Source organism: Spinacia oleracea, chromosome 4, assembly GCF_020520425.1.
Source record: "Spinacia oleracea cultivar Varoflay chromosome 4, BTI_SOV_V1, whole genome shotgun sequence".
NCBI lineage: Eukaryota > Viridiplantae > Streptophyta > Magnoliopsida > Caryophyllales > Amaranthaceae > Spinacia > Spinacia oleracea.
In genome coordinates, this window is record NC_079490.1 from 106,161,402 (window position 1) to 106,185,967 (window position 24,566).

General features: G+C 34.1%; 1 protein-coding gene and 1 long non-coding RNA gene across 6 annotated transcripts; one reads left to right on the plus strand and one right to left on the minus strand.

Annotated features, from left to right (window-relative positions):
* Positions 1–323: 323 nt before the first annotated feature.
* On the plus strand, positions 324–6,804 carry LOC110797599 (pentatricopeptide repeat-containing protein At3g53700, chloroplastic-like). 3 transcript variants are annotated; one of them, XR_008932564.1, is made up of 6 exons: positions 327–457; positions 2,214–3,151; positions 3,746–3,816; positions 5,177–5,374; positions 5,598–5,980; positions 6,395–6,804. XR_008932564.1 is itself a non-coding variant. In XM_056843185.1 (5 exons), the coding sequence occupies exon 1, from the start codon at positions 426–428 to the stop codon at positions 1,884–1,886; it is 1,461 nt and encodes a 486-aa protein (XP_056699163.1). In that variant the 5' UTR covers positions 324–425; the 3' UTR covers positions 1,887–3,151; positions 3,746–3,816; positions 4,908–5,374; positions 5,598–5,980; positions 6,395–6,804. The 3 variants fall into 3 exon arrangements, 2 of the variants coding, with proteins under 2 accessions (XP_056699163.1, XP_021858403.1); XM_056843185.1 differs by having other exon boundaries at positions 324–3,151; positions 4,908–5,374; XM_022002711.2 differs by having other exon boundaries at positions 324–3,151.
* Positions 6,805–17,894: 11,090 nt separating this feature from the next.
* On the minus strand, positions 17,895–21,249 carry LOC110797600 (uncharacterized). 3 transcript variants are annotated; one of them, XR_002535878.2, is made up of 7 exons: positions 20,911–21,249; positions 20,205–20,253; positions 19,528–19,773; positions 19,003–19,175; positions 18,797–18,910; positions 18,324–18,536; positions 17,895–18,145 (listed from the first exon to the last, which is right to left on the minus strand). It is a non-coding gene; the product is annotated as an uncharacterized lncRNA (long non-coding RNA). The 3 variants fall into 3 exon arrangements; XR_002535877.2 differs by lacking the exon at positions 20,205–20,253 and having other exon boundaries at positions 20,911–21,237; XR_002535880.2 differs by lacking the exons at positions 19,003–19,175; positions 20,205–20,253 and having other exon boundaries at positions 20,911–21,234.
* Positions 21,250–24,566: the final 3,317 nt, after the last annotated feature.

Genomic DNA, 24,566 nt, shown 5'->3' on the forward strand with positions numbered 1-24,566 from the left:
TGAATTGCAGGACGATGAACGAAGAATGATGAGAGAGAAAGAGGATAACGAAGGAGGAGAGAGAAGTAGATATCCAAAATAATGAAATAGGAGAGAGAAGAATATACAGAGTTGGAAGTACATATTCCAAAATTTCGAAATTTCAAATTCCAAATCCAAAATGGGATAACGGGGTCAATTAATGGCCAAGTCAATCCCATTTCATTTTCTATGAAAGTTACCATCATACCCTTACTACCCGTGCGAAATGACGACAACGCCCCCGCTATTAAATTTTCCGCCAATAGCGGCTATTATCCTGCACCGACTCCGCAATACCCCTTGGCTTTTCTCATTGCAAAAGTCGGGGAAAAACATTTTCCAAATTACAATTTGCAACCAACAAAACAACCCTATGAAATAAACTCAGTTGAATATCTACCGAGATGGGAATCCTCAAAATCTGCCAGAAGTTGAGGTATGGCGGCTTAAACCTTTCCTACAGCCATTGCATTTCTCTTTCTCCTATTTCATATGCTACGAATTGTACAATTTGCTCAACTGGGTACACCTTAATTAATCAATCTTACAAGCCCAAATCTTCAAATTATTATTTTTCATCGATTATCTCAAATGGGTCGAATTCAAATTCTCAAACATTTAAGAATTTGTTGGGTTCTGCTGAATGTAGCAGACAATTTTTGAGGTATAATTTCAGCTCTAAATTGTTCTCTAGTTGTTGTATTGATTCCTCAGCCAAAACCGTTAGAAATTTGGCTAAGAACGAAGCATCAATTGGTTTCATAATTGATGTTATTAAAGGTGATTCCAATGATATGGAATTTAGGTTGAATTCAATTGGTTTGAATCAGGAGAAGTTAATTCTAGAGATTTTATGTTCCTTGAATATTTTGAAGGTCCCTGCATTGCGATTCTTTGCTTGGTTGAAAGTTGCACATTCAAATTATTGTAAAAATGCCAATGTATGTAGTTTGGTTGTTGCTAATTGTGGGTTGTTGGGAGATAGTGCTGGTATGCTTAAACTGCTTAAAGGTTTTAGGGATAAGCAGATTTGCCTTAGCGAAAAGGCGTTCGGGTTTTTGCCCATTTTGAGTACCAATATAGAGGCAGATATGATATCTATTGCTGAAGTTATAGAGATTTTAAATGAAGTTGGTGGGTCGTGTCGTAATTCTGGAATTCATTCCTTGGTTGAGATGCTTTGCTCTTTCAATGCTTTAGATTTAGCTAAATATGTAATTGAGATTTCGGAGAGGAAGGTGTCTTATTACAATGTTTTGATGAAATATTTATGCATTAGAGGCGAGTTTGAAAATGCAAGAAATCTTTTCGAGGAGATGAGGGGCGTAAGGTGTGACCCTGATTGTAAAACCTATAACTACTTCATTAGTAGTTTGTGCAAGCAAGGAAGTATTGATGAAGCATTCTCTGTTTTCCGAGAGATGATTAGTAAAGCCTGTTCCCCGAATTTGATTACTTTCGAAATACTGATATATTTCGCCTGTAGATATGGAAGGTCAGACCAGGCTGTTATGTTTTATGACCTAATGGTTTCTAGCAATGTTAAACCTCGTCTTTCGACTCATTATGCTTTCATCAGAGGTTATTTCAGTTCCCAACGGTTTAAGGAGGCATATAGGTATGTAGTTGATGCTTCTGCATTTGATAAATGTACGGCTCAAGGAATGTACAATGTATTGGCAAGCCTTCACATAAATGATGGGAATCTTTTCGTTGCTCATAATGTTCTTTTAGAAATGCTTGAAAAAGGGCTTAAGCCTAAACATTCTATTTTTCTAAGAGCCACAAAGTGTCTCCGCAAGATTGGGAAGGCCAATTTTGCTGATAATTTAAATGCTCTGTATGGCAGTCGAAGTTCTGGGTGATACCTTCCTTTTCTTCCTTTGTCTTTTCAACATATTATTACTCTCTTTGTTGGACCAATAGAGTGTTGATTATTGCAAAATCTTTTGGAAATTTCATTGAAGGGTTCGATTTGAAGATGGTTTCACAGAAACTTCACTATTGTGGTCTATGTTGCTTAACCGCCACAATTTTTGACAAGTACAAATGTTGGTCCTCAAAATCCCTAAAAGGGCATGGCTTTGTAATCTTACCTGTAAAAAAAACTGTACAGCAATGTAATTGCACTCACCCTTTTGATAGACATAGTAAAGTCTCAAAGCAGGCTTCACATTTTGCTTCATTCATAGGAATATGCGGCCCTGGGGCCTCTGCCGTCCCATGAATTACTGCAGTTATTCTAGTCTGAACATGGTCTTCCATGTACATTTCTTTTCTGGTCAACAGGTAAGACATGTACTCCTACCCTTCTTTTCCGTGCATAGTTGAATTTGGTTCCATGAATACTCTTCATTATTTTTTTTCTAGTGAGACATATACGTCCTTCCAACAACGGAGCAAAGTTGATTGGCGACAGTGCGCAATCTGTTGAAGAACTAAAAATCTTGTGAAAAATCTTTAGTAATTTCTAGTTCAAGTGAACTAGGTTGGAGTTACTCTAGTGACTGTATCCCTTGCTGCATGATGAACTTCGTTGATTGGATTTATGTAAACTTTGTTCAAGATACAGAATAACTTCCTTGAAGTAGGAATATATGATAATCCTTTTTCTAGCTTTCATTGTTCCTTTTCTTTGGGGTTAGATTCTAGCTTTCATAATTAAATCTCCTTTATCTTGTCCTCTTTTCAAGTAAAACTTTATTGAAGTAGTGATTACTGATTAAGTTTGTGTGATAATACTATTCGAGTTTGAGCCCAACCTAACCCCACTGAACTTAAGTTCAACGACACTCGAAAACTCTCAAACTGATCATACTTCAGTGGTCATAGTTAAACTGACCACCAAAATTGAGGGCTCCAGTTGTTTGCTGACCAGTGGTAATAGCAAGTAATACCACGTGTGTAATAGCAAGAATTGTTTTCTGAAATTTCTTGAACAGTTTTCTATTGTTACGAAAATTGTTCTCTAAAAATTGAGAAAATTATAAAATATTTTTCTGAAAATATATTTTCTGCGGTAACTTTTCTCTCTCCTCTCCTCTCCTGATCTCATCCTGTACCCAAAACCCTCGCAAATCAGTGTTCAGCGGGAGGCCATGGCCGGAGTCCTTTTAGAAGTACAAACCAGGTATTTCACTCTCCCTCCCTCTCTCGTTAATTTTCTTCTCTCAATGTAGTTGAATTCTGAAAAAAATTGATTGCCGATTTCTGCAATTTATTCCTTTCAATGTGGATTATTAATTTTTGTGAATTTTGATTTATAAATGATGAAATTCTTTGTGAATTGTTGATGATCATCAATTGATTTAACGATTTATTGATTGAGAGAGATTGAATTAATTTCATTAATCCGTTTTCGAATATAAAACTATAACTGAAGTGCTAGTACTGAAATTCAACCCTTTGTTCATCAATTTTAGAATTTCGCGCAATTGTATCTTTTATCTAGCAGAAAATTTCTCCATTAAATATTCTTCCATTGACCATAAATTCCAGCAGCGTATCTCTGTTGATTACATATTCTTTGTGAATTGTGTGGAACCTGTTTTCATCATTTGAATTATACATAGCTTTATTTAGATATGAATTTCCGGTGTATTGTGGTTGCGTACACCCCTTACCCCGCTTCTTGCAGGAGCCTCTTTGAGGCAATGGGGTAATGATAATGAATGAATGTGGTTGTAACTGTTTATATAATTTGCATTCTGGTGCTTATATTCAGGTTCAATGCTTGGTTGGCTGGTTGCACACTTTGTGTCTCTACTTTACAACCTAGATGCATATCAGAAAAAGGTAAGAACTTACTGTTTAATAGAGTAATTGGACTTTATATCATGTTGCACTTCTGCTTATCACATGTTTGAAAATTAGTATTTGCTTCTAGCTAGCTCGTATTACTTTCAAATTATGTCTGATTGAATGTGATTGCAAGAAAGTTTCTTTAAGTCATAACTATTTACAAGCCTGTGAAGTTATTAAGTTTGGCCTAGAACATGGCATCCCATGTATTGTTGCAGGCTTGTAAAAAACTGCTTTTGAGGGTATGGCTTGTACGAGCTTGTGCACTTGCACTAGCATAAAAGCGAATAGATAACATCAGGTGTGAGCGTATATATTACTAGTACATGATTATTGTTATTTAGTTTCAATTTCTTATTTAATTTAAGATATAAGTAAGTTGGCCTAATAAATGGAGATATCAGAAACTAAACCAAAAATTCAGCATGCATGGATATGAAACTAAACCAAAAATTCAGCATGCATGGATATGAAACTAAACCAAACTTTGGGTTGTATGAGCTTGTGCACTTGCACTAGTAAGTTGTTGCAGCAATAAATGGAGATATCAGAAACTAAATCAAAACTTCAGCATGTATTGATATGAAACAGCCTAATATGAAGTACATACTTTGCATCATTTGTCCCATAAGTCATTCCATATTGCTAGCAGCTAGGTCAAATGAGATATTTTTCAAGTTGGCCACTTTTAGGAAAAATAAATGGTACAATAACTAAACAACACATGTTCAACTTGTGATTTGCAAGAGGGCACCAAGATTAAACTTCTTTTTTGATGTTTTTGCTGGAGTACCAGATGTCACGCTGTTTAACAAGTACCAAGGGTCAGGCTTGTTTCTCACTGAAGTCAAACTCAGTTAGCAGACAACAGACACTAACCAGCTAATTATCCAGACTCTAAATCTCACTCAGCATACCCCTGTCAGATCATTTTGACATGGGTATGGACACGGATAGTGACCCAATCATTTTTTCATAAAATAGCATAATCTGACCACTAGGACCTGAACCATATCCAGGTTTTCATTTACCAGTTTAGATCTTATGTTTTATAAATTAATTTCTGATTTAGGTTAAGGTCTTAGGTTTCAGAATAATTGGGCTACAAGACATTTCTGCCGATGGAGTTCCCTTTGCGCTGCTTGGAGAAATCGAAGATTACCCAGTGACGACTTGACCTGCCCTTGCTTGGTTGATTGGTTGATTGGTTGATTGGTTGTTCCTTGCTGAATTAACCTACTCTTGCTTATTTTAGGCTGATATACCCAAGTGTTGTACACTTGTTTTATCACTTTTCTTTTTTATTTGATCATCTAGTAATCAAAAAAGACCCGATCATTGTTTCTCTCCACAGGTGGGTTGTGTTTATCTGTGCCAGGTATAATAAGAGCTAATAGTGGAGAAAGATACGTGGTTGGATGTCATAACATAGTCGACAAGGAGAAACTAAATATCGGAACACAAGTTGTTATTGATATGACTGCTGAATCTTTGTAGTGCAGATCAAGTGATACGCATCAGCGCATATTCCTGCATCATAGAGTTCTTGGAGGTACGTGCTTACCCATATGTCATATTCCATATCACAGCTCTTTTACTTTAAAAATAGTGTCTCGTGCTCAAGTTCTTGGTGGTCTTGTGCTTCCAGTAGATCAGTACTCTGTACTAAAACAGTAAGGCTCATTAATGGGGTTTAGAAAATATTTCATAATTTATTGCATTTATTAATAGCTTTACTGTGTAGGCTGATAAGTTTAAGTTCTTTGTGCAAACAGATTCTTATTTGAACGGCAGTAAAGATTCGATTGGTGAGAGAAGTCACCATGCCTTTTGCAGTTCACAAACCCAGAGTTGAAAATTTTGCCTTTAGGTTATTAAAGAGGCAGCAAGCTTTGATGGCAACAGAACCGCAGAGTCATGTTCAGTTTTACATGAAACAGATTTATGGGTGATAACAGTCGACATGCTGTACAAAATAAACAGAGAGGATTAAGCATTCCTCTGTTTAATGAGCACAGTTCTTCATGGGAAACTAGATATTTTGCTCATTTGGCAAACAAGAAAAGTTGATCATGGAACAGTAACATATTTGGAGAAAATAGACTTCCTTCTAAGTAATCTACTAGAAGCTCACAGTGTTTGGGTCAATGATATTGAGGTAATTGTGCCGTGGACTTTATTTTTGCTCTCTTCTCTGCAAAAGTCTTGTATGAGGGACCTAATGTTAGTTAGCATATTTAATTCTTGTCATGGATTAAATAAATGTTGTGGTTATCTGACAACTTGTTACGCCGCTGGTTGGAAATCGAATTCAACTTGTTACTAAGATACATCCTACATGATCTTATCTGACATTAGGACATTTAGAAGGTTCAAAGGTACCTTGAGTTGCTCTTCTGAAGCTTTGCATTTGCTTATATAGTGGGAAATGTTAGGGTTATCAAGTAATTAATAAGATGAGGTGGTAAAGTTGCTGTGATGAATTTCAATTCTCGGTCCAAGAAATCTTGCCTTGTTGCTGTACTTTCTGGTTATTGATTTTGTTAATTCAATTTTCACTTATGTTTGGCAGATACGAGTTCATCTCCAGTATGCTGGTCACCCGATTGCCAACGACATGCTCTATCTTGGTGAATCAGTTGGCCAGCGTTCTACTGAGGGAACAAGAGTAGCTGCCAGATCAAAGGATTCTATATCGTCCAAAACTTCTGAAAACAAGAAGGCAGAAGAAGAGTCCTTCACAGATTTTACTAAAACTCCTAGGTGTACGCGCATATCCCAAATTTGGCCCCTACAGGGTAAGAATTTGTTCTTGTCGATGATTCTTAGGATTTTCCTCTGAAATGTGCTGCTAAAAGTAATACACAAGGGAAATTGTTTGATGGATATCAATGTTTATAGTGGGTATTGCTAAAAATCTAAAACTGATATTATGTAATCAGTCACCTTTTATGAAAAGAAAATGCGAGTAAGATTTTTCCACAGCCCTCTCGGTAAATTTCTATCCTGGAATTTCTAATTAGAGTTTTGATTGTGATTTTTCAGATTATGTTAGGGTTATCAAATGTGCACTAGTGTTGGGTTTCTGATTTATTTTTTCAGACTTTTGGAATATTACTAATTAATAAAATTCTACCCCTTTCCTTCAAAAAAAAAAAAAAAAAGTTATTACAGAGTAATGAATATGGATTAAGTGTAATGTCGCTGCCAAAAGTCAAATGGACATTATTTCGATAATTAAAAATATTAATTGTTTAAATTATGCATTGACAAACGTGAAATCAAAATGTTGTAATTCAAAAAAGTGGATAAATGGTTGTTAAAATACTCAGAAAAAAACTTATTATAAGTGATACGACTATAGATAAGTGTATATCAATAGCCAATAGCCAATAGCCTGACATATATACACTAAGGTAAGAATAACTATAGTCAACCAATAATGTATTAGCGCCTAGCGATTAAGGCTAAGTGTCTGTTTGCGATTTATAATTAATTTGTATTGTTTTTGTACCTCATTCACTCCAAAAATACTGTTACGAGATTGGGAGTACCGGGTAGCACTTTAGATCCCCATAAACAAAAACCGTGAGACACAACACAATTATTAATATAGTGATTAGATTTGATGATCAAATTGTTATGTTATTAGAGAAGTTAATAATGTGTGTTGAAATGTTAAGCAACATTCCTACAGAGGAGTTATGAAGATTATAGATTCATGCATCAGGAAAAATAACAAAGGAAGCCTTAATGACGACATTAGGAGTATCGTACAACACCTTGGATCCCCGAAAACAAATACGGTGATACGGGATATCACAAATTACTAATATATTGAGATGTTTATGGTCACAAAGTTATATTATTAGAGAATTAATTGTGTCAATAAAAAAATTAATTAGCATTTCTACAGATAAATTAGAAAGATTATAATCGCGCACATCAGAAAAATAACAACTGAAACCTTAATGACGAGATTGGAAGTATCAAACAACACTTTTCATCTCCAGAAACGTATTCGGTGAGCCACTACATCAAAATTGCCAATATAATTAGATGTTTATGATAAAAGTGTTATGTTATTAAAAAATGTTAATTATGCCGGTAGAAAAGGTAAGTAGTATTTTACAGACATATTATGAATAATATAGTCATCATTTCATAAAAATAGCGAAAGAAGCATTAATGACGAGATTAGAGATTTAGAGGTACCGAACAATACTTTAGATCTCCGGAAACGAATACGGTGAGACACAACATCATACTCCATTCATATTTTAAAAAGAGATATATTTTGACAGGCATACAGTTTTAGGAGAGTAAGGGGTAGTGAGTGGATTATTTATTATAGTAAAAAGATGATATGAGTAAGTGTGGGGACCACAAGAAAGAGAGAAATATTTATATAATTGAAAGTAGTGACCAAAACATGTCAAAAAATGAAAGTGTATCTCTTTTTAAAATACGGAGGGAGTAGTTTACTAACAAAATAGATGAGACACAAATAAACTCTTGCATTAGAAAACAACGTTTAATCACCACCAACTACCTCAACCCAACCCAACCCAACCCTATGGGTGTTACTGCCACGATGGAACGTATAAGGCAGATGAAATGATTAATCAAAAACCGGTTTAACTTAAATAATCTAACTTTGAAAACAAACAGCGAAAGTCTTAAAACAGATAATCAAACTACAATTTGGAGACCTCCAAAGGCCCCTTGTTAAATCCAAACTCCAACATAAGAATAAATTAACTTCAATAGTTGCAACAAATTAAAACCAAAACCAATGCAAAGTTAAATTGAAAAAGGTACTTCAATTAACCTACTCCCATGCATGCTACTTGTAAACCTGTAGATTACCTGCTCCCCATAATCCCAAGTGAAATTATGGATCACAACAGGGCCATCATATGAAGAGACAACATGGCCAACAACAACAAAGATCAAGTCAGCTAATGTTGAGTACGTACTAAAGCAATTATTATTTAATATTAAACGCCCGAGACCAACCCTAATAAAGAAATGCACCTCATGACACAAATTTAAACTCACCGACTCAAACTTGATTTTTGTGAATTAGAATTGGCATTGTAATATAAAAGATTGATCGTACGCCGTCCTTGATCACACCTAACGATCCTATAAGAGTGTAAAAGAGTCCTAGACGTACCTTCGAATATGTAACTATAAACTTACTAGAGCGTCCTCTAGTACAAACAAACCATGAATCAGTGTGCATACCCCCGAGAAGAGTCCTTGACATACCTTCTCTAGGAAGTTTAACTACTTAGTTAACTCGATTTCTGTAGGTAAAACCGCTCTAGCGCATAATAAAGAGTGCAGGATACCAATACGAATGATTGTTCCTTTACCCACACTGCTACTCGAGAAATTATCTCTGAGAGCTTACAAGCCATTCCTTTCACTTTATGTGCTTTAGTAATTTGCTTGTTGTTTAATTTGTTTAGACATTAAACAAAAATATATAATATAGCTTCTCTTTTAACTCCTTTAAGACGAGTGATCAAACAATTAGGACACTCATTATTAAGCCTTTAGCCCTTGGCTCGGAGATTTTGAGGAACCTCCTAACATACTATGTTTGAACTTAGTATACTTGACAATAGTAAACTTGTAAAGACACATGAAATAATATTAAAGATCATGCTTGCTTCTTAAAATAAATAAACGACAACGACATACTCTCAAGTGTATGCATCACAACACATTCATTGAAATACAAACCATTCAAAGTCCTACTCATACCACTACTAGTACACTCTAGGACTAGTACGTACCTTATGAAATACGAAAACAACTTAAGAGTAACGAGCTACCTAGAATCCCCCTTCTACGAACTTGGTACCTAAACATTGTATAATAATACAATAAGTTTCTTGATTATATAAATTAACATCGAAAGTACTAAAAATCAGATTTATATAAATTTTCAGTTATCCGATTTTTAGACTCTTAATGTTCCAGATACACAAACAATGAACTACTATTGTTCACATTGTAACCTCATCGTAAAGACTTATTTAAAATAGTGTTGCTTAGGTACTTTAAAAAAGAAAATTGTTTTAAAAACTCACAAGTAATCTGATTATATATATATATATATATATATATATATATATATATATATATATATATATATATATATATATATATATATAATCTAACAGCTGAAAATCAAGGGATTACTAATGGCATTTTCGTAAATTTGTTGAACAATAACCCAACCATCTTCTTCCTTTCACGCCTAACTGCTTCTCTCCCTAAAATTGCCAAACCTTTGTTTTCCCCGCTATTTTCTCTCTCTTCAATGTGCAACCATTAGAAAGCTTCTATCAAGCTCGAATTTCTCTTGAATCTCGATTTAATTGCTGCGATTTCTATCCACAATCTCGAATATATTCATCGAACTTCCTGATTTCTGCCATTAAAGGTAAGATATCAAACTTTATTTTCATGATTATGTAATTATTCATGTGATTTTTGGCAGATTTTGTTGAATTTAATTATATTTTGGAGCGATTATTTGTGTTTAGATTCAATTTCGTTCTTAATTTGTGTTTATATTCGAATTCTATCATGTTTTGTGAAATTCTATTGTTTGAAATTCATATTTGTGCAAATTGAAGTGTTCGACGTTCGATCGTGTTATAATTTGATTCGACTCCATATGTTGAACATTGTTGTGTTTTCTGATTTTTTCAATTTTAGATTGATCATTATTCCATCCGTTTGAGCTATGGAATTAGAATTTCATCATACTCCGGTATCATCATTCGCCGAATCCGGTCAGTTTTCTTATTAATATGTTTGATGTTTAATGTTTCTGAATAACTGGTCTTGTGTTCGAACAATTGTTTTAAATGTTCTGAATAATTGTTCTCTTTGTTCTGGATAATGGTTTCTGATGTTTCAGATAATGGTTTCTGATGTTCTGAATAATGGTTTATGATGTTCTAAATAATTGTTTTTCATGTTCTGAACTTTTACTCATATGTTCTATGTTAGTATTATACATGTTCTGAACTGTTTTTTCTTATTCTTTTGTAGATTCTGTTGTTAATAATTAACAACTTGCAAGTTGTTTTAATTCAAATGTGGTTCTTACTCTTGAAGTCATTCCTATATTAACTCGTGGAGGAACGAGAGAATGGATTACATGTTGTTCCGATGAGTCAAAACTTGTTCTATGGCTGAAATTTATGAATATCCAAGAGGGTCTTTTGTTTTATAAAGTGTATTCAAAGGCTGATGGTTTTGAGATGAGGAAATCTACTGCCACGAAAGGTTATTTTCTGTTTTTTGCGTTCTTAATTTTGCTTGGTTGAAACCAAAGTTATGTTGATTATTACTAGTTGATAATGTAAGGTGGAGATATTTATCTTTTGCTAGAAATATGGAATTGCAACATGTACTTCAGCAAAATTATCCACAAATATGGAATCTAGTGCAACTTCTAGGAAATTTTGTCGACGAACTATGTTTCTGAATCATCAATCCTTATGTTCTAAACTAGTGATGTATATGTTCTAAAACTTAAGCCATATGTGATAATTCTTAGTTGCACCAATTCCAACCTTCCTCGATAGCTAGCTTGGACATGTTAGTTACAGCTAGTACTACTATCGCGCGTCTAGTCTACTTCTTTACCTCTTTGGTCATGGATGGAAGTAGGTTGGAAAATTCTTCTTTGTGATATTTATATACATGTCAGTACATGTTGAGGTCTGCTTATTATTCTTAAATCAATGCTAAAGTTAGGTGTGTTTATTATCATTTCCAGTGCAAGATTATCACCATAATTAGTGGTTATTAGTGGCATGAATATGAAAGTGGACATAGAAAATTAGTGGCATTAGATGACCTGAAATACCAGTCCTTTAGTCATAGTGTTGGGAGCTCTAATTGATGCACTTATGATCCAATTATTCTGTTGGTCAACTCCGATAACTCCAGTCCGGGTTGGGGTTGGTTCTGAAGGAAATAATGCCCTTGGTCCAAGTATGCATTTAGCGTTAAGTCTAATAAATGCGGTTCAATATTAATAAAGGAAATTTTGTAAAACACTACCTTTAAATTTGGTGGTTTTGTGAATTGCTACCTTATAAAAACTTTTTTTAATTTAACTACCTTATAAGTTTGGTTTGTTTGACTAACACTACCATTTGACGTTTTTCGTTAATGTTTTCCGTCGTGTATTTCTTCTATTCTTTTTAATATCTCTGTTTATTTGTCATTTTGTGCATTTGCCATATTAAAATAACCGTTGTAGTGGAGTCCAAAGACGTAAAACATTAACAAAAAACGGCAAATGGTAGTGTTAGTCAAACAAACCAAACTTATAAGGTAGTAAAATATAATTTCCTTTTTAAAAGGTAGCAATTCACAAAACCACCAAACTTAAAGGTAGTGTTTCACCAAATTTCCATTAATAAAAAAGTTAATAATTCAGTGAGATCAAGTGAGCTGAATGCCTAGCTAGAGGCCGCTTCAGTTCAAGTGGAATTAATGATATTAATCCACAACTTACTCTTGACTGAACCCGTAGGGTCACACAAATAGTACGTAAACGGATCAATTATTTAATGGCATTAAATACTCCATCTATGGATATTCGGAATCGACGGATCTTGGTTTCAGTGGGAGCTGAGATCATCAAAAGGCAAGAAATGAATACTCCGGAAACGATGATATTGCCGGAAACGGAAATATGGATCGTATCGGAAATATAAATATTATCCAAGTCGTAGATGTTGCCGGAAACGGAAACATGGTACGTATCGGAAAATATTATCGGAAATGGAAATATTACCGGAATCGGAAATATTGCCGGAAACGGAAAATATTGTCAGAATCTGAAATATTATCGAAATCGGAAAATAATTCCGGAAACGGAAATATTAAATATTTTTTCGAAACGGAAATTAATTCCGAAATCGGAAATATTAAATATTGTTTGTATCGGAAATGAATTCCGAAATCGGGAATTTAATCGGAAGCGTATCGTACGAATTAGCATCGGACGAGGCTCGCTAGACGAAGGCCCAGCACGAAGCCAGGCTGTCGCCCAGCAAGCTAAGCGCAACAAACCACACGCCAAGCCTCGACCAGGCCCAGCGCAAGGCCAGGCCCAGCCAAGGCCTGTGGCGCGCGCGGAGCAATCGTGGGCTGCGACAATGGGCTGCGAGCAAGTGCAGCTCGCGTGGGCCGCGAGGCTTGCGCGGGCTGTGTTCGTGCTCATGCTCGTGTACGGTTGTGTGCAATACGAATCTTAAAGCTATTAGAATTTGTCATATGATTAAATCCTAATCCTAATAGATAAAGTTTATTTAATAGAGTCCTAGCAGAATTCTAATTAAACTAAATTAGTATTCTAATAGGATTACAAGTCCTTTTCCATAACTCTATAAATAGGTGCCTAGGGTCACAAATTTATATACAACATTGAATTATTCAAAGGTAAGATTTTGAAGCAAAAATCAGCCAAACACTTGCAACTGTTCTTGTTCGGTTCGGACGCAACTAGGGAGGGCACGCTACAAAGTGTATGCACCTAAATTATGCTAAATGATTATGTGTAAATAATATGTTTCCTGGCATTAAGGTTTTCCGCATGATTTATGTTTTGTCATATGTATCATAACCTGAAAGTGGTATCACGAGCCTCTTATTATTTTCATAATCTAAATTGCATAACATGGTTAAATTTTATAAATTTGCAAAGAATTAAACGGGGTGATTAATTTTCGTAATTGTTAATTAATTGCAAATTGCGTTTATTTAATTATATGTACGTAGTTTTTCGGCAGTTTTTCGGCAGTTTCTTCGTTACTCATCCAAATCTAGTGATTTTTGTGTCAATTCCGCATGTAAAAGGCATTCTAAAATTCCCAAATTCGAAGCCTAACTATGACTTTTCGGAGGTTTAAGTTTTTCGAACGCAAAAGTTTGTAAATTTAAGATGTTAAATTGAATATTTGCGATTCTTGTTGATAAATCTTGAGTTTTTGATTGACCTACAGTATATGTTTAACAAATTTGAATGCCTAGACTTGTTAATTATACAACCTAATTTGTAATTATGATTAATTTGTTGAAATTCGAATAATTTAAAATTGATTTGTTTTTCATAATTAATTAATAATTTAATTAGGTAGCCATGATTAAAATCCACCATAAAAATTGTTAATTTATGTTAAATTTTAAATTTTTATGACCTAGATTTGAATCCATGTTAATCGGAAATTAATTGATTAATAAATTTTCGATTTTTCGCCCTAAAATTATGAAATTAATATGATTTTTTAATTTGTCATTAATTTTGAATTAAAAATTTTAAGTTTTTATAAAGAACGCCCATAAATCTTGCATGCACAAAGCAATGGACGCTACGTTTTACCCTTAAGGGGTGTTGTATAATGCGGGCAGGCGACGACGAGCAGGGGAGCTCGTCGCCCGTGCGGTACGAATGTAGCGAGCAACCAAGTCATGGCGCGCGCGCGAGGCAAGGAGCCTGGGCGTGTGTGTGCTGTGTTGATGGGCGGTGGGCGAAGGGGCGTGGCACAAGGTGGAGGCGCGCGCGCGGGAGAGCGCAAGCTGGGTCGCCCAGCGAGCACTGCTCCGCGCACCAACGAGCGCTGCTTCGCCACGAGAGCTGCTGCGATGCATGCGGGTGAGCAGGCTGCGCGCAAGCGTGGCTTGGCTTGCTGCGTTTGCGCGTGGCTGCTGCTGCATTGTGCCATGGCCATGCGATCGGTCGTGAACTTGATGGGGCTTGGGCGCAAGCCCAAGTGCTCGTCATGTTATGATTGAGTCGTTTTGAATTTTAATTTGAATTTTCAGTCCGGAAATAATTTTAATTAATTTTAAAATTAATAATTTAAATTATTTTCTCGGATTTTAATTTTGAATATTATAATTATTATAAAATTTAATTTATACTAATTATTTTACTAAAATTAAACCTTGAATTAATTTAAATTCGTTTAAATCAACTGAAAAGTAAATTAAACTAGATGGATTCGATTATAATTTTACATGAGCTTTAAATTTTAATTAAACTTGTTTTTTTCCGGTTAGACTAGAAATACATTTTTATGTTTAAAATTAGTAAAGCATGTAAAGTTATTGGTTTAAGTGGGAGCATTTTAGTCAATAAACTCTTGATTAGGTCTACAAATCCTTTAAGGTTAAACAACTTGATTAGAATTAATAAGGACTGAATAATTGGTAGATTATTGGTGCCCTTGATTAATTGCTGCAAATATTTATGTGATGCATAACATGTTTTACTAACCAGTTATGTGGGCCATTCATGATAATGAATGGGTGAATGGTATATATTGTATATGTACTGTTTTGCAGGTTATGAAGTGACTAGTATGGCCCAAATAGGATAGAAAATATGGTCTGCGTACCATTAATTTGAATGTAATTGGTCTAATGCACCAAAGTTTGTTTTTTCAATTCAAATATGGTCTGCGTACCATCAAATAGTTGTAATTAGTTTAATTATAGCTGATCCTATTTGAAGAAAATGGCGCCTCCCACGGTGAAATTCAAGACGGAGTTTCCAACCCATTTTCAAGACGGACTTTGAAGTTGAAGCTTCAAGATGAAGTCGGGCCATACTAGATCACATTTATCTTATGCATGCTTTAAGTTATTTATTGCTTTTAAATATGTCTTAAATATGCATGAGATTGTGGCTTGATTATGTTGCATGATTAAGGATTTTAGTTCACTTAAAATCTAACCAACATAGTAAGAGCCTTAAGTTCCAAACTTAAAAAATTGAGTTAAAAGGTGCCATGCCAAAATAACACTTACTTGGATAACCTTTACATCAAACTAGTAATAGTTTTACGCTCAGCGAGGTGTTACTTATTGATCCTAAAGGGGTAAGGTACACAAATAATTGTGAGTACATGTTAGTTTTGGTGAAACTCAACGATATAAGTAAGGAGTCCTTTTATGTTGTGGCAAATCGATAGGTTTACCTAATAAGTTCTTAGACGTACCTATCAACCAAGAGTAGTTTCTAGACTATTAGCAAAAGGCTTTTGCTTACCTAAAATATTTTAGAATTGAGTCAAAATACATAATGTGCTTAATTCTTCAATAATTTTAGGGTCTTGGAATCATTTTATTCACACCTGCCGGAACAATAAATTTGAATAAAATGCCAATGACTTGTTTAAATTGCATGATTGCTTTAATTTTCAAGTTATTACTCATGATAAATGTTTAGATTTTGCATGCTTCAATGTATGTTTTAATTATTGTTTGTAATTAAATATCTTGCACTGCAGTAAATCCTTTTAGAAAGGTAACAGTAAATTTCCTCGATTGGTAGTGAATCCAAGAACGATTCACGGACATGAGAGAAAATGAGCAATTTAAAATATACGTTTCTTTTAGCGACTTTTATGGTTGTTTTCGAATATCAAAGTCGAATGGCAAACCGATTGGTGCTTGTGAATTCAAATTACAATGTAGTTTTGAGATCATAAAGCATTGAGTTTAAACGCTCAGCTTAACCAATGGTTAACAACCTAAAATCTTTTTCCATTTAATTCTAGAATGAGTCTAGACCCTAGACATTCGAATAGATCGATGCTTAGAGAACTTTAGAAGCTTCTGGTAAGATCATCTAGTTGAAGCAAAATATTCAACATAAATTAAAATGGTAAGAACTTTGTTGGAGTGACATTGGACATGTCTAAACAAAGTATAAAAGTCAACACTAGAGAATTTAATTCTTAAGGCTATTAGAAAGGGTACAAGAAATAGGAAAACAAGGAACAAAAGAAAGGAATTTACGATTCCGTTTCTACCTAAAAGTTTATGTTTAAAGAGAAGTAACCTAGCAATCAAACTTCCTTGGTATCATATACCGCTTGAGGTTCTTACTTCGATAATAACTCAAACAATGGAAGCTAGGCTACACTAATGACCTACAAGTGGGAAATGAAGCATGGCATTGCTACATTAGTTGTAGGGTCATCTAGTTTGTTTTAAGTTCTTTCAAGGCTGGAACTCAATGGCTATTTTGTTCCATAATCAGCATACCTAAATTTCTGCTTCAAACACAGAAGACTCACATTCAAGAAAAACAAAAACAATGTTTGTTTGTTTATTTGAATGAAATGGTCATTTACGGGTTGAGTCAATATGCTTGATTAAAACAAAAAACTCTTTAACAATAAAAACTTTACTAGGTTCAAATCAATCTCTTGATTCGAGTTCCACTAATCTTTGGCATTGTTGCTTAGACCATATCAACAAGTTAACATTCAAAAGCTCTATTTTGATGGACTTTTGAAAGTTGATTGATTTCTAGATCATTTAAGACGAGCTAGTCTTACTTGTTTAAAGTAACAAAGGATATGAACTATTGTTAGAACGCCTAGACAATAGAATTCAAAGCTGAAGAAAGATTTTAAACTTTATTATTTCACATGGACTTGAGTGAATATAGGTTTATTTACTCAAATGTGATATAAGTTTGAATCTGTTTGGCTAGTTCAAAGATTCAGAAGAATGAAATCCACATGGCAAGAAATCATAAAGATCTAGGTTAGATCATGACGATGACACTACTACATTTCTTATCAGATGCAACGCCTAAAATCGTTGCATTAGGCATCAAAATCCGTCGCATTAGACCTAATGCGACGACAAATGACCCTTGCATCCGGTGGCGTTGCATTAGGCCTAATGCGATGACCAGTGACCTAATGCAACGAAAATTAATACCGTCGCATTAGATAAGCATCTAATGCGATGGTCCTTAGATGTGGTGTCGCATTAGATCTTTAGCTAATGCGATAGTTATTTTAGCTAATGCGACGGATATTTTAGCTAATGCGACGAATATTTTAGCTAATGCGACGATTATTTTAGCTAATGCGACGGATTTCTATGTTGGCTTAAAGAAATAATGCAACACGACGTTTTAGCCTAATGCAACGGTAATTTATTCAAAATAATAAATAATAATAATAATAATAATTAAAATTAGTTTTCTAAATTAAGAAAGGATGTCAATAATAAAATATTTTTATTGACTTAAAGAGTAATATTACAATATTAGTGCCCATAGGACACATGCATTACAAAATAGTCGTTCACTAATTAATTTAGTGTTTTTAATGAAAAAAATGCATAAAATAAAAATCCATATAAACAAATTCAACATTACTCTAAATTACAAAATAACTCAAAAACAAACAAGAGCCTCCACCGTCTCATTTGTTAGATCTACATTTTATTCTCCATTTAGCTCACCATACTCCTGCAAGTTTAAATCACAAATGGGCATAAGTTAGAGATGGTGCACTAGCTAAAACACAATAAATAATATAATAAATTTCATGACAAGAAACCAAAATCAAATGATGAATTCAGAAACATGTTTCTTAAAAAACCATTTCTTTGTTACTTGTCTGTAGAAAACATGTATAGTTCCTTACATGACTAGCCAACATGTAGAACATGAGATTATAAGCAGCTCCTGCCCAAGCTGTTTTCGTGACAACACCAGCAGACTTTATAATCTCAGCACTCAGCGGGAATATCAGATAAAACCGTGGAATATATTAGAAGAAAAAAATCAATTGGAGTGCATTATAGGTGCTTCTTGATTTAGAGAGCTTAATTGCTGGAATTGTAAACCATATCACAATCTGCAGGGAAAAAACATAACAATTTTCTTTCCATATCAACTAGTAGACATTAAAATGTTAAATGTTTGGTAAAAAAAACTAAGAATTAGTTGTACTTGAGGAAGAGGTGAAGCAGCAATGAGATCAATGAAGAAACCTGATCAATTACAAGTAGTGATGATGTGGTGACGTATATTGGAGATGTGACAATTTTACGGATTTCGGAAAATAGTATACGTTACCTTACTATAAATTTCAGAGAAACAATGTATAATACTAACCATTAAAACCCCATGTTGCAAAAGCACTGGTGGCTTGCGGTCTTCAAGTGTATAGTTTGTCAAGCCTGTTGGAATTCGTTGCAAGCTGAGAATATAACCATCTTTGGTTGTCACCTGAAATCTCTCCAACAACAGCATTTTAGTTAATCAACTAAGATTATAGAAAACGGTTTAATTTGAAGAAGAAGAAGAGTATGCAGATTAACTGTGTGCTCCTCGCAGACATAGCCGCGTGACTCCACCAACAATTTACAGATGCCTTCATCAGAAGTTAATTGAACTATACATGTTTCTTAGAGGTTAGATTGTAGGGTTGGCGAGTACAGTGCTCAACTTGAAGCTTGAATAGCTTAATATGAAGCAATACCTTGTCTCCCCTCTACATCAAAACCCTTTTTTTTATCAGTTTCAGCTAGTAAATACAAAGTATCAAATTTTCAGACCCTCTTTATTCATAATTCATGCCATAGAAATTCGTCATGGACCATCTTTGTCAACTACACAAAAATTAGAAACCGCAACTACAATTAAACTAATTTTATAACTCATGAACAAGGCATAATTTGATAAACATGAGAAGCAGCAGCAGCAAAAGATGATGGTAATCCTCCCAACACGCACAAAGGCTAAAAACACTATAATTTAATTTGCATTTAACTAAAAACATCATGAAGCTCAATTGATACAGAACCATAATAATCAATACATAAATAATGAATCTGTTGTCGTACCTTGTATCAAGAGATCCAACAATCCATATATCCGGTAACTTGCAAGAAATTCGATGAACTCTAAAAAAAACTCTTTGCCGGTGAGTTGAGATTTCCGTATTACGAACTTCGAACCCTAAAAAACCAACTCTAGTTAATTGGGAATCCCGCTCTCCAGATCCAATTAACCCTAAGAAACACTCTCTTAGTTAATTCAGAATCATTCTCTCTAGATTTGATCAAGCTGAGTCCCTCTCTTCCTCTAATCTGATAGCAAATAAGGCAGAAGAAATGACAGTTGATTAGAGGTAAGAAATTTCACTTGGAAATTCATCTATTATTTATAACTTTCAAGAACTCCGAAGCTCGAATCAATCAATATCAAGAAGAATAATCTGAATGATTGCCTAATTATCATATTAGGAGTATTTTTTATAAGATTTGTGTTTTTTTTTTAAAATTTAACCTCATTAGTCAAAACAGCAAACACAAACTATAGACAACGGCAATTCCTTTGATTCTCCCCAAGACCCCAACTGAGCAAGTGTTGAAGGCTACAACCGCCTTGGCTCAAAGAGATACTATATAAGTAATTCAGTTGTATATAGACAAAGCACGAACTAAATTTAATTAATTAATATCGTATATTTGCACCCTGACTGCTAAACAAAAACTAGAGTTGTGCCAGTAGAGCTTACACAATCCATATTGCGGGTCTAAGTTTGCAAGTTTAGAATACGCTATATCCTGCTACACCAACAAAACAAAGAGAGTCACAGATGATTTTTGGACCGGAAACAATGGAATTTCATTGCATACATGAGGGATACAGAGACTAGCAATAGTGAGGACCAGAAATGAGGTCTCCTCTAAACTTCTTGAGACCTCTAAACTTCTTGAGATTATAACCTCTTCCCCATTCAAGGATAGGAAATACAGCTTGAAGAACGAGAATAAACTTCTAAAATTGAAACTCTACAATAAGAATAACCTGAACATAAGTTAACTCTCAACTTTAACACCAACACACTGCTCAGGAAAAAACAAAAAACAGAACCAAATTACGAATCAAGTAAAAGAAAACTTTGCAAACGAAAAACATAATCAAGTAAAATTAAATTGCTCAAGAAAAACAAAAAACATAATCTGACAACGTTGAAGCACAAAGGATGCGAAAATCAATTCATCCTTGAATAAAGTGAACCCATTGAAATTGCAAAGAGATGACAGATTAAAACCCATGATTGCAAATCATCAAAATCCTAAATAGCAAACCCTAAACGCAATTCAGGACAAAAATTTAATCAAAATAGAAAACCCTAAACGCAATTCAGGACAGAAATTTAATCAAAATAGAAAACCCTAAACGCAATTCAGGACATAAATTTAATCGAAATAACAAACCTTGCGGGAGTTTTTGAATCTGATGTACGGGAATACAGTTTGAATGGGATGACCTCTTCCTTTTTCGTGGTGATGTTGCAGTCCTTCTAAACCCTTCACTTGCGAATTGCAGATACTGTAAACCCTAGAAATGTGACTGCGATTGCGAATCCTGAATTGCGAAGAAGGAGCGTCGACCAAATTCATGAATTTCTCGAGTCTCCCTCCTCCCTTTAGAATAATTAGTCTCTGTGTTTTTTAATTTCTGTTTGCCATTTCTTTTCTTTCTTTTTTTTTGGTAACAATTCAAGTTGTATGAAAATTTTGGGTATGAAAATTTTGGGTGATATTTTACAACGGCGGGGGTTTAAAATTTTGAGGGAAAAATACAAGGGGGGTTTAAAATTTTGGAAAACAATGGGAGGGAAAAGAGTAATATTATGACAATTTAATGTGTGGTAATATTTATTTTCGCAGGCGATACATTAGCCTCAAAAGGCGTTGCATTAGACAATCTAATGCGACGGTTTATCACAACCGTCGCATTAGTCCAACTTCAAGGTGTATTATAGAGGAAACCGTCGCATTAGCCTCATCTATTGCGACGGTTCTACGTGAAGTGTCGCATTACACCTTCTTAATCCGTCGCATTTGATTAGAAATGTAGTAGTGTGATTACTTTAAGACCAAATATGATCATCAAATGATTGTGTGTTGTAATTTCACGATCTAGCTCCATAAGATATGGCATATCTAAGTTGGAATGATCGAAGTCAATTAGTATATGATTCGATCAATGATGAATCATAAAGACTTTTCCTAAAATTTCTAAAACAAAATGCTCAACTACCACCAAACTAAACCAAATTCGTCAAAGCTATTGAAAAGTAATTTCGGATATCTTTTCAATAATATATATCTAAAGAGTTGCCAAACTTAGTGGGAGCTTAGTGTTTGTTATTCAACAAACTAAGACCCAAATATAGATATATGTTTCATTGTGATTTATTCAAATGAGACACAAGGGTATTGTTTCTACCACGAATTTTTGAGAACATAATGTTTGTTTGCTCGAAATGATGTCCTTTTGGAGATTCGTTTCCAAAATGACAAGTGGGAGAAAATAGACCTCGAAAGTCTTCGAGGCGAACAACAAACATAAACGGACATTCCGGAGGCTTTTCGAAGTTCTTCAGAAAATCTGAACACGTATTCTTTAAGGACTTTAGAAGTGGCTTTAAAGAATAGACATCTCTTAGAAGACTTTACAAGTGCTTCAAGGAGAACAGAATATTCAAAGAACTTTCAAGTGTTTGTTGATATTCTATCGTTTGATATTCTATACCCTAGTAGGCATAGAGTTCAAGTCACAGAAACTATGAGATTCTTCTATTAGATAGTGAAGAAACATAGAATTAAGGTCAACGAAACTATGAGATTCTTCTATTAGATAATGAAGAAACCTACAACTTGCAGTCAAACTATTATCATGTAGATTAATGAGTTTGTGACCTGTAAGAAAGCTATGACGAAACCCAGATTCCCTAAAATGGTTAGAGGCCATATATAGACTCATTGTTTTAAATGGTTAAAGGCCATAAAACATAACCAATGTTTTGATGACAAAATTGAAATTTTGTTGATTTGCAAGAATGGGTTAACACCTATTGGTTGCAAATTGGTTTTAAGGATAAAAACCATCAAACATGGAATTGTGTTCACACACAAAGCTAGATTAGTTGCTAAAGGTTACAAGCAAATTCACGGCGTGGATTGCGTTGAAACCTCATGCAAAATCGTAATGCTTAAGTCTATAATTCAAGCAATGATTGCATATTGGTACATATGGCAATTGGATGACAAAAACGAATTCCTCAATCAAATGTTGGAAGAAACTATGTACATGGTATGTCATAGGATTTGTGGATCCAAATAAATACTTAAAAAGGAAAGCTAGCTTATGAAATCTAAGTACAGATTTAAGCAAGCAAATTGGGAATTAAAACTGTATTTTAGTGAAGCTAATAAGTATTTTAGTTTCATAAAATGTACATGATTCTTATAGATATATAAGAAGTTTTGTGGGAGTACATAAAAACTTAATTGGTCCTATGTGTATCACACACATATCTCTCTATTGTGAAATATTATTCAAATGCTAAAAACTTAGGTTTGAAATTATTCATCAATGAAGGACCAAGGCGAAACTTAGTACATACTGGGTATTAAGATCTATTTACAAAGATCTTATAATGTTGTTTTGGATTAAGTAATGACATTTACTAAATCAAACACGAAAGACTCCATTGGAGATATTCGACCCATATGAATAAATCTAAGTAAAGGATGTTTGAACTATGTATAAGCATTTACTAAGTTAAACATTAAAGAGTCTAAATGAGATTCTTAACCTATATTATATGTCAAAGAATTTAGCTGGATTCAGTATCTACTGAAATTGAATGAGCTAAAGTTACATGAATAGAATTCAATTGGGAATTATTCTGCAAAAGAATTTATCATGTATGATATAATATGAGGATCGCCAAAAATGTATCGTATGACTTTAGGCATGACAAACATATACCAATCTCTATTGATCTAAATAAAAATCAACTGGATTGAGATCAAGGAAAACTTATGGTACTTGAAAAGGTACATATATAAGAATAGTTCTTGATTCAAGGAAATAAAGATATGCTAAATATTGATGCTACACGCATAAACACTGGCAAAGAGCATCGTGTTTTGAAATGGCAACATGGATTGGAGACAATGGGTTGTTGTGTGGGAAATTAAAAATAATAATTTCTATGTTCTAAACTATAGTTGGAAAGTCTACCACATATCTATGAACTGCTTGGATAGGTAAATCCAAACAAAGCATCACTAGCAACCTATACAGTTGAAGTAAAAGTACTTATTGCCTAAGAAGCAATAAAACATGGTTGTTTATGTTAAAGAGTTCTATATTGAACTTGGGTAGTTCACATGTCTGTTGACTTAATAGTTCTTCATTACAAAATGCGAAAGACTAGATAACATGATAAACAAACTCAAAAGATCTTATCATCCTATCTCGAAAAACATTCGATAAAAGGGATATTCAGATTGGCAAAGCATGATAACTAAACCTATGCAACAAGTGAGAAGCAACACTCACATTGTAGCACTGGAAATCAAGCATAGCTTTGAAATCCATGAACTGTTTTAAAGATGGGTTAGAGGCCCATGGTTGTAAAACATTGGGGTTGAACATTTATCATATATGAAATGTATTTTCATATTCCATTTAATATTGGTTTAGTATTAAATGATGAGTCCCTTCAATTTGACGATATATTCAAGATAGACTGTCAGGACCAGTCTTGTGACTAAGAAATGTCTATCAAGTGAAATTGAAAGTCAAAAGTTGAAAATGGTCCCTGGTCGGAGTTTTCTATAAAGATGGACGCATAGAAAACGTTAGACGACTAGAATGCAAGATGACTAGTAGTTCTATTTCTTGAACTATGTGGACATGGCAATGTCGTAATCATTTGCATAGATACTTACTTTGGGAAGACTAGTATCGGACAGACCTATGAAACTTTACTGTAAGAGATGAAAATTTGTCATAAGTAAAATTCATTAAAATTATTAGACACTAATCCTCAATACCTGAGTGATTTGAGATT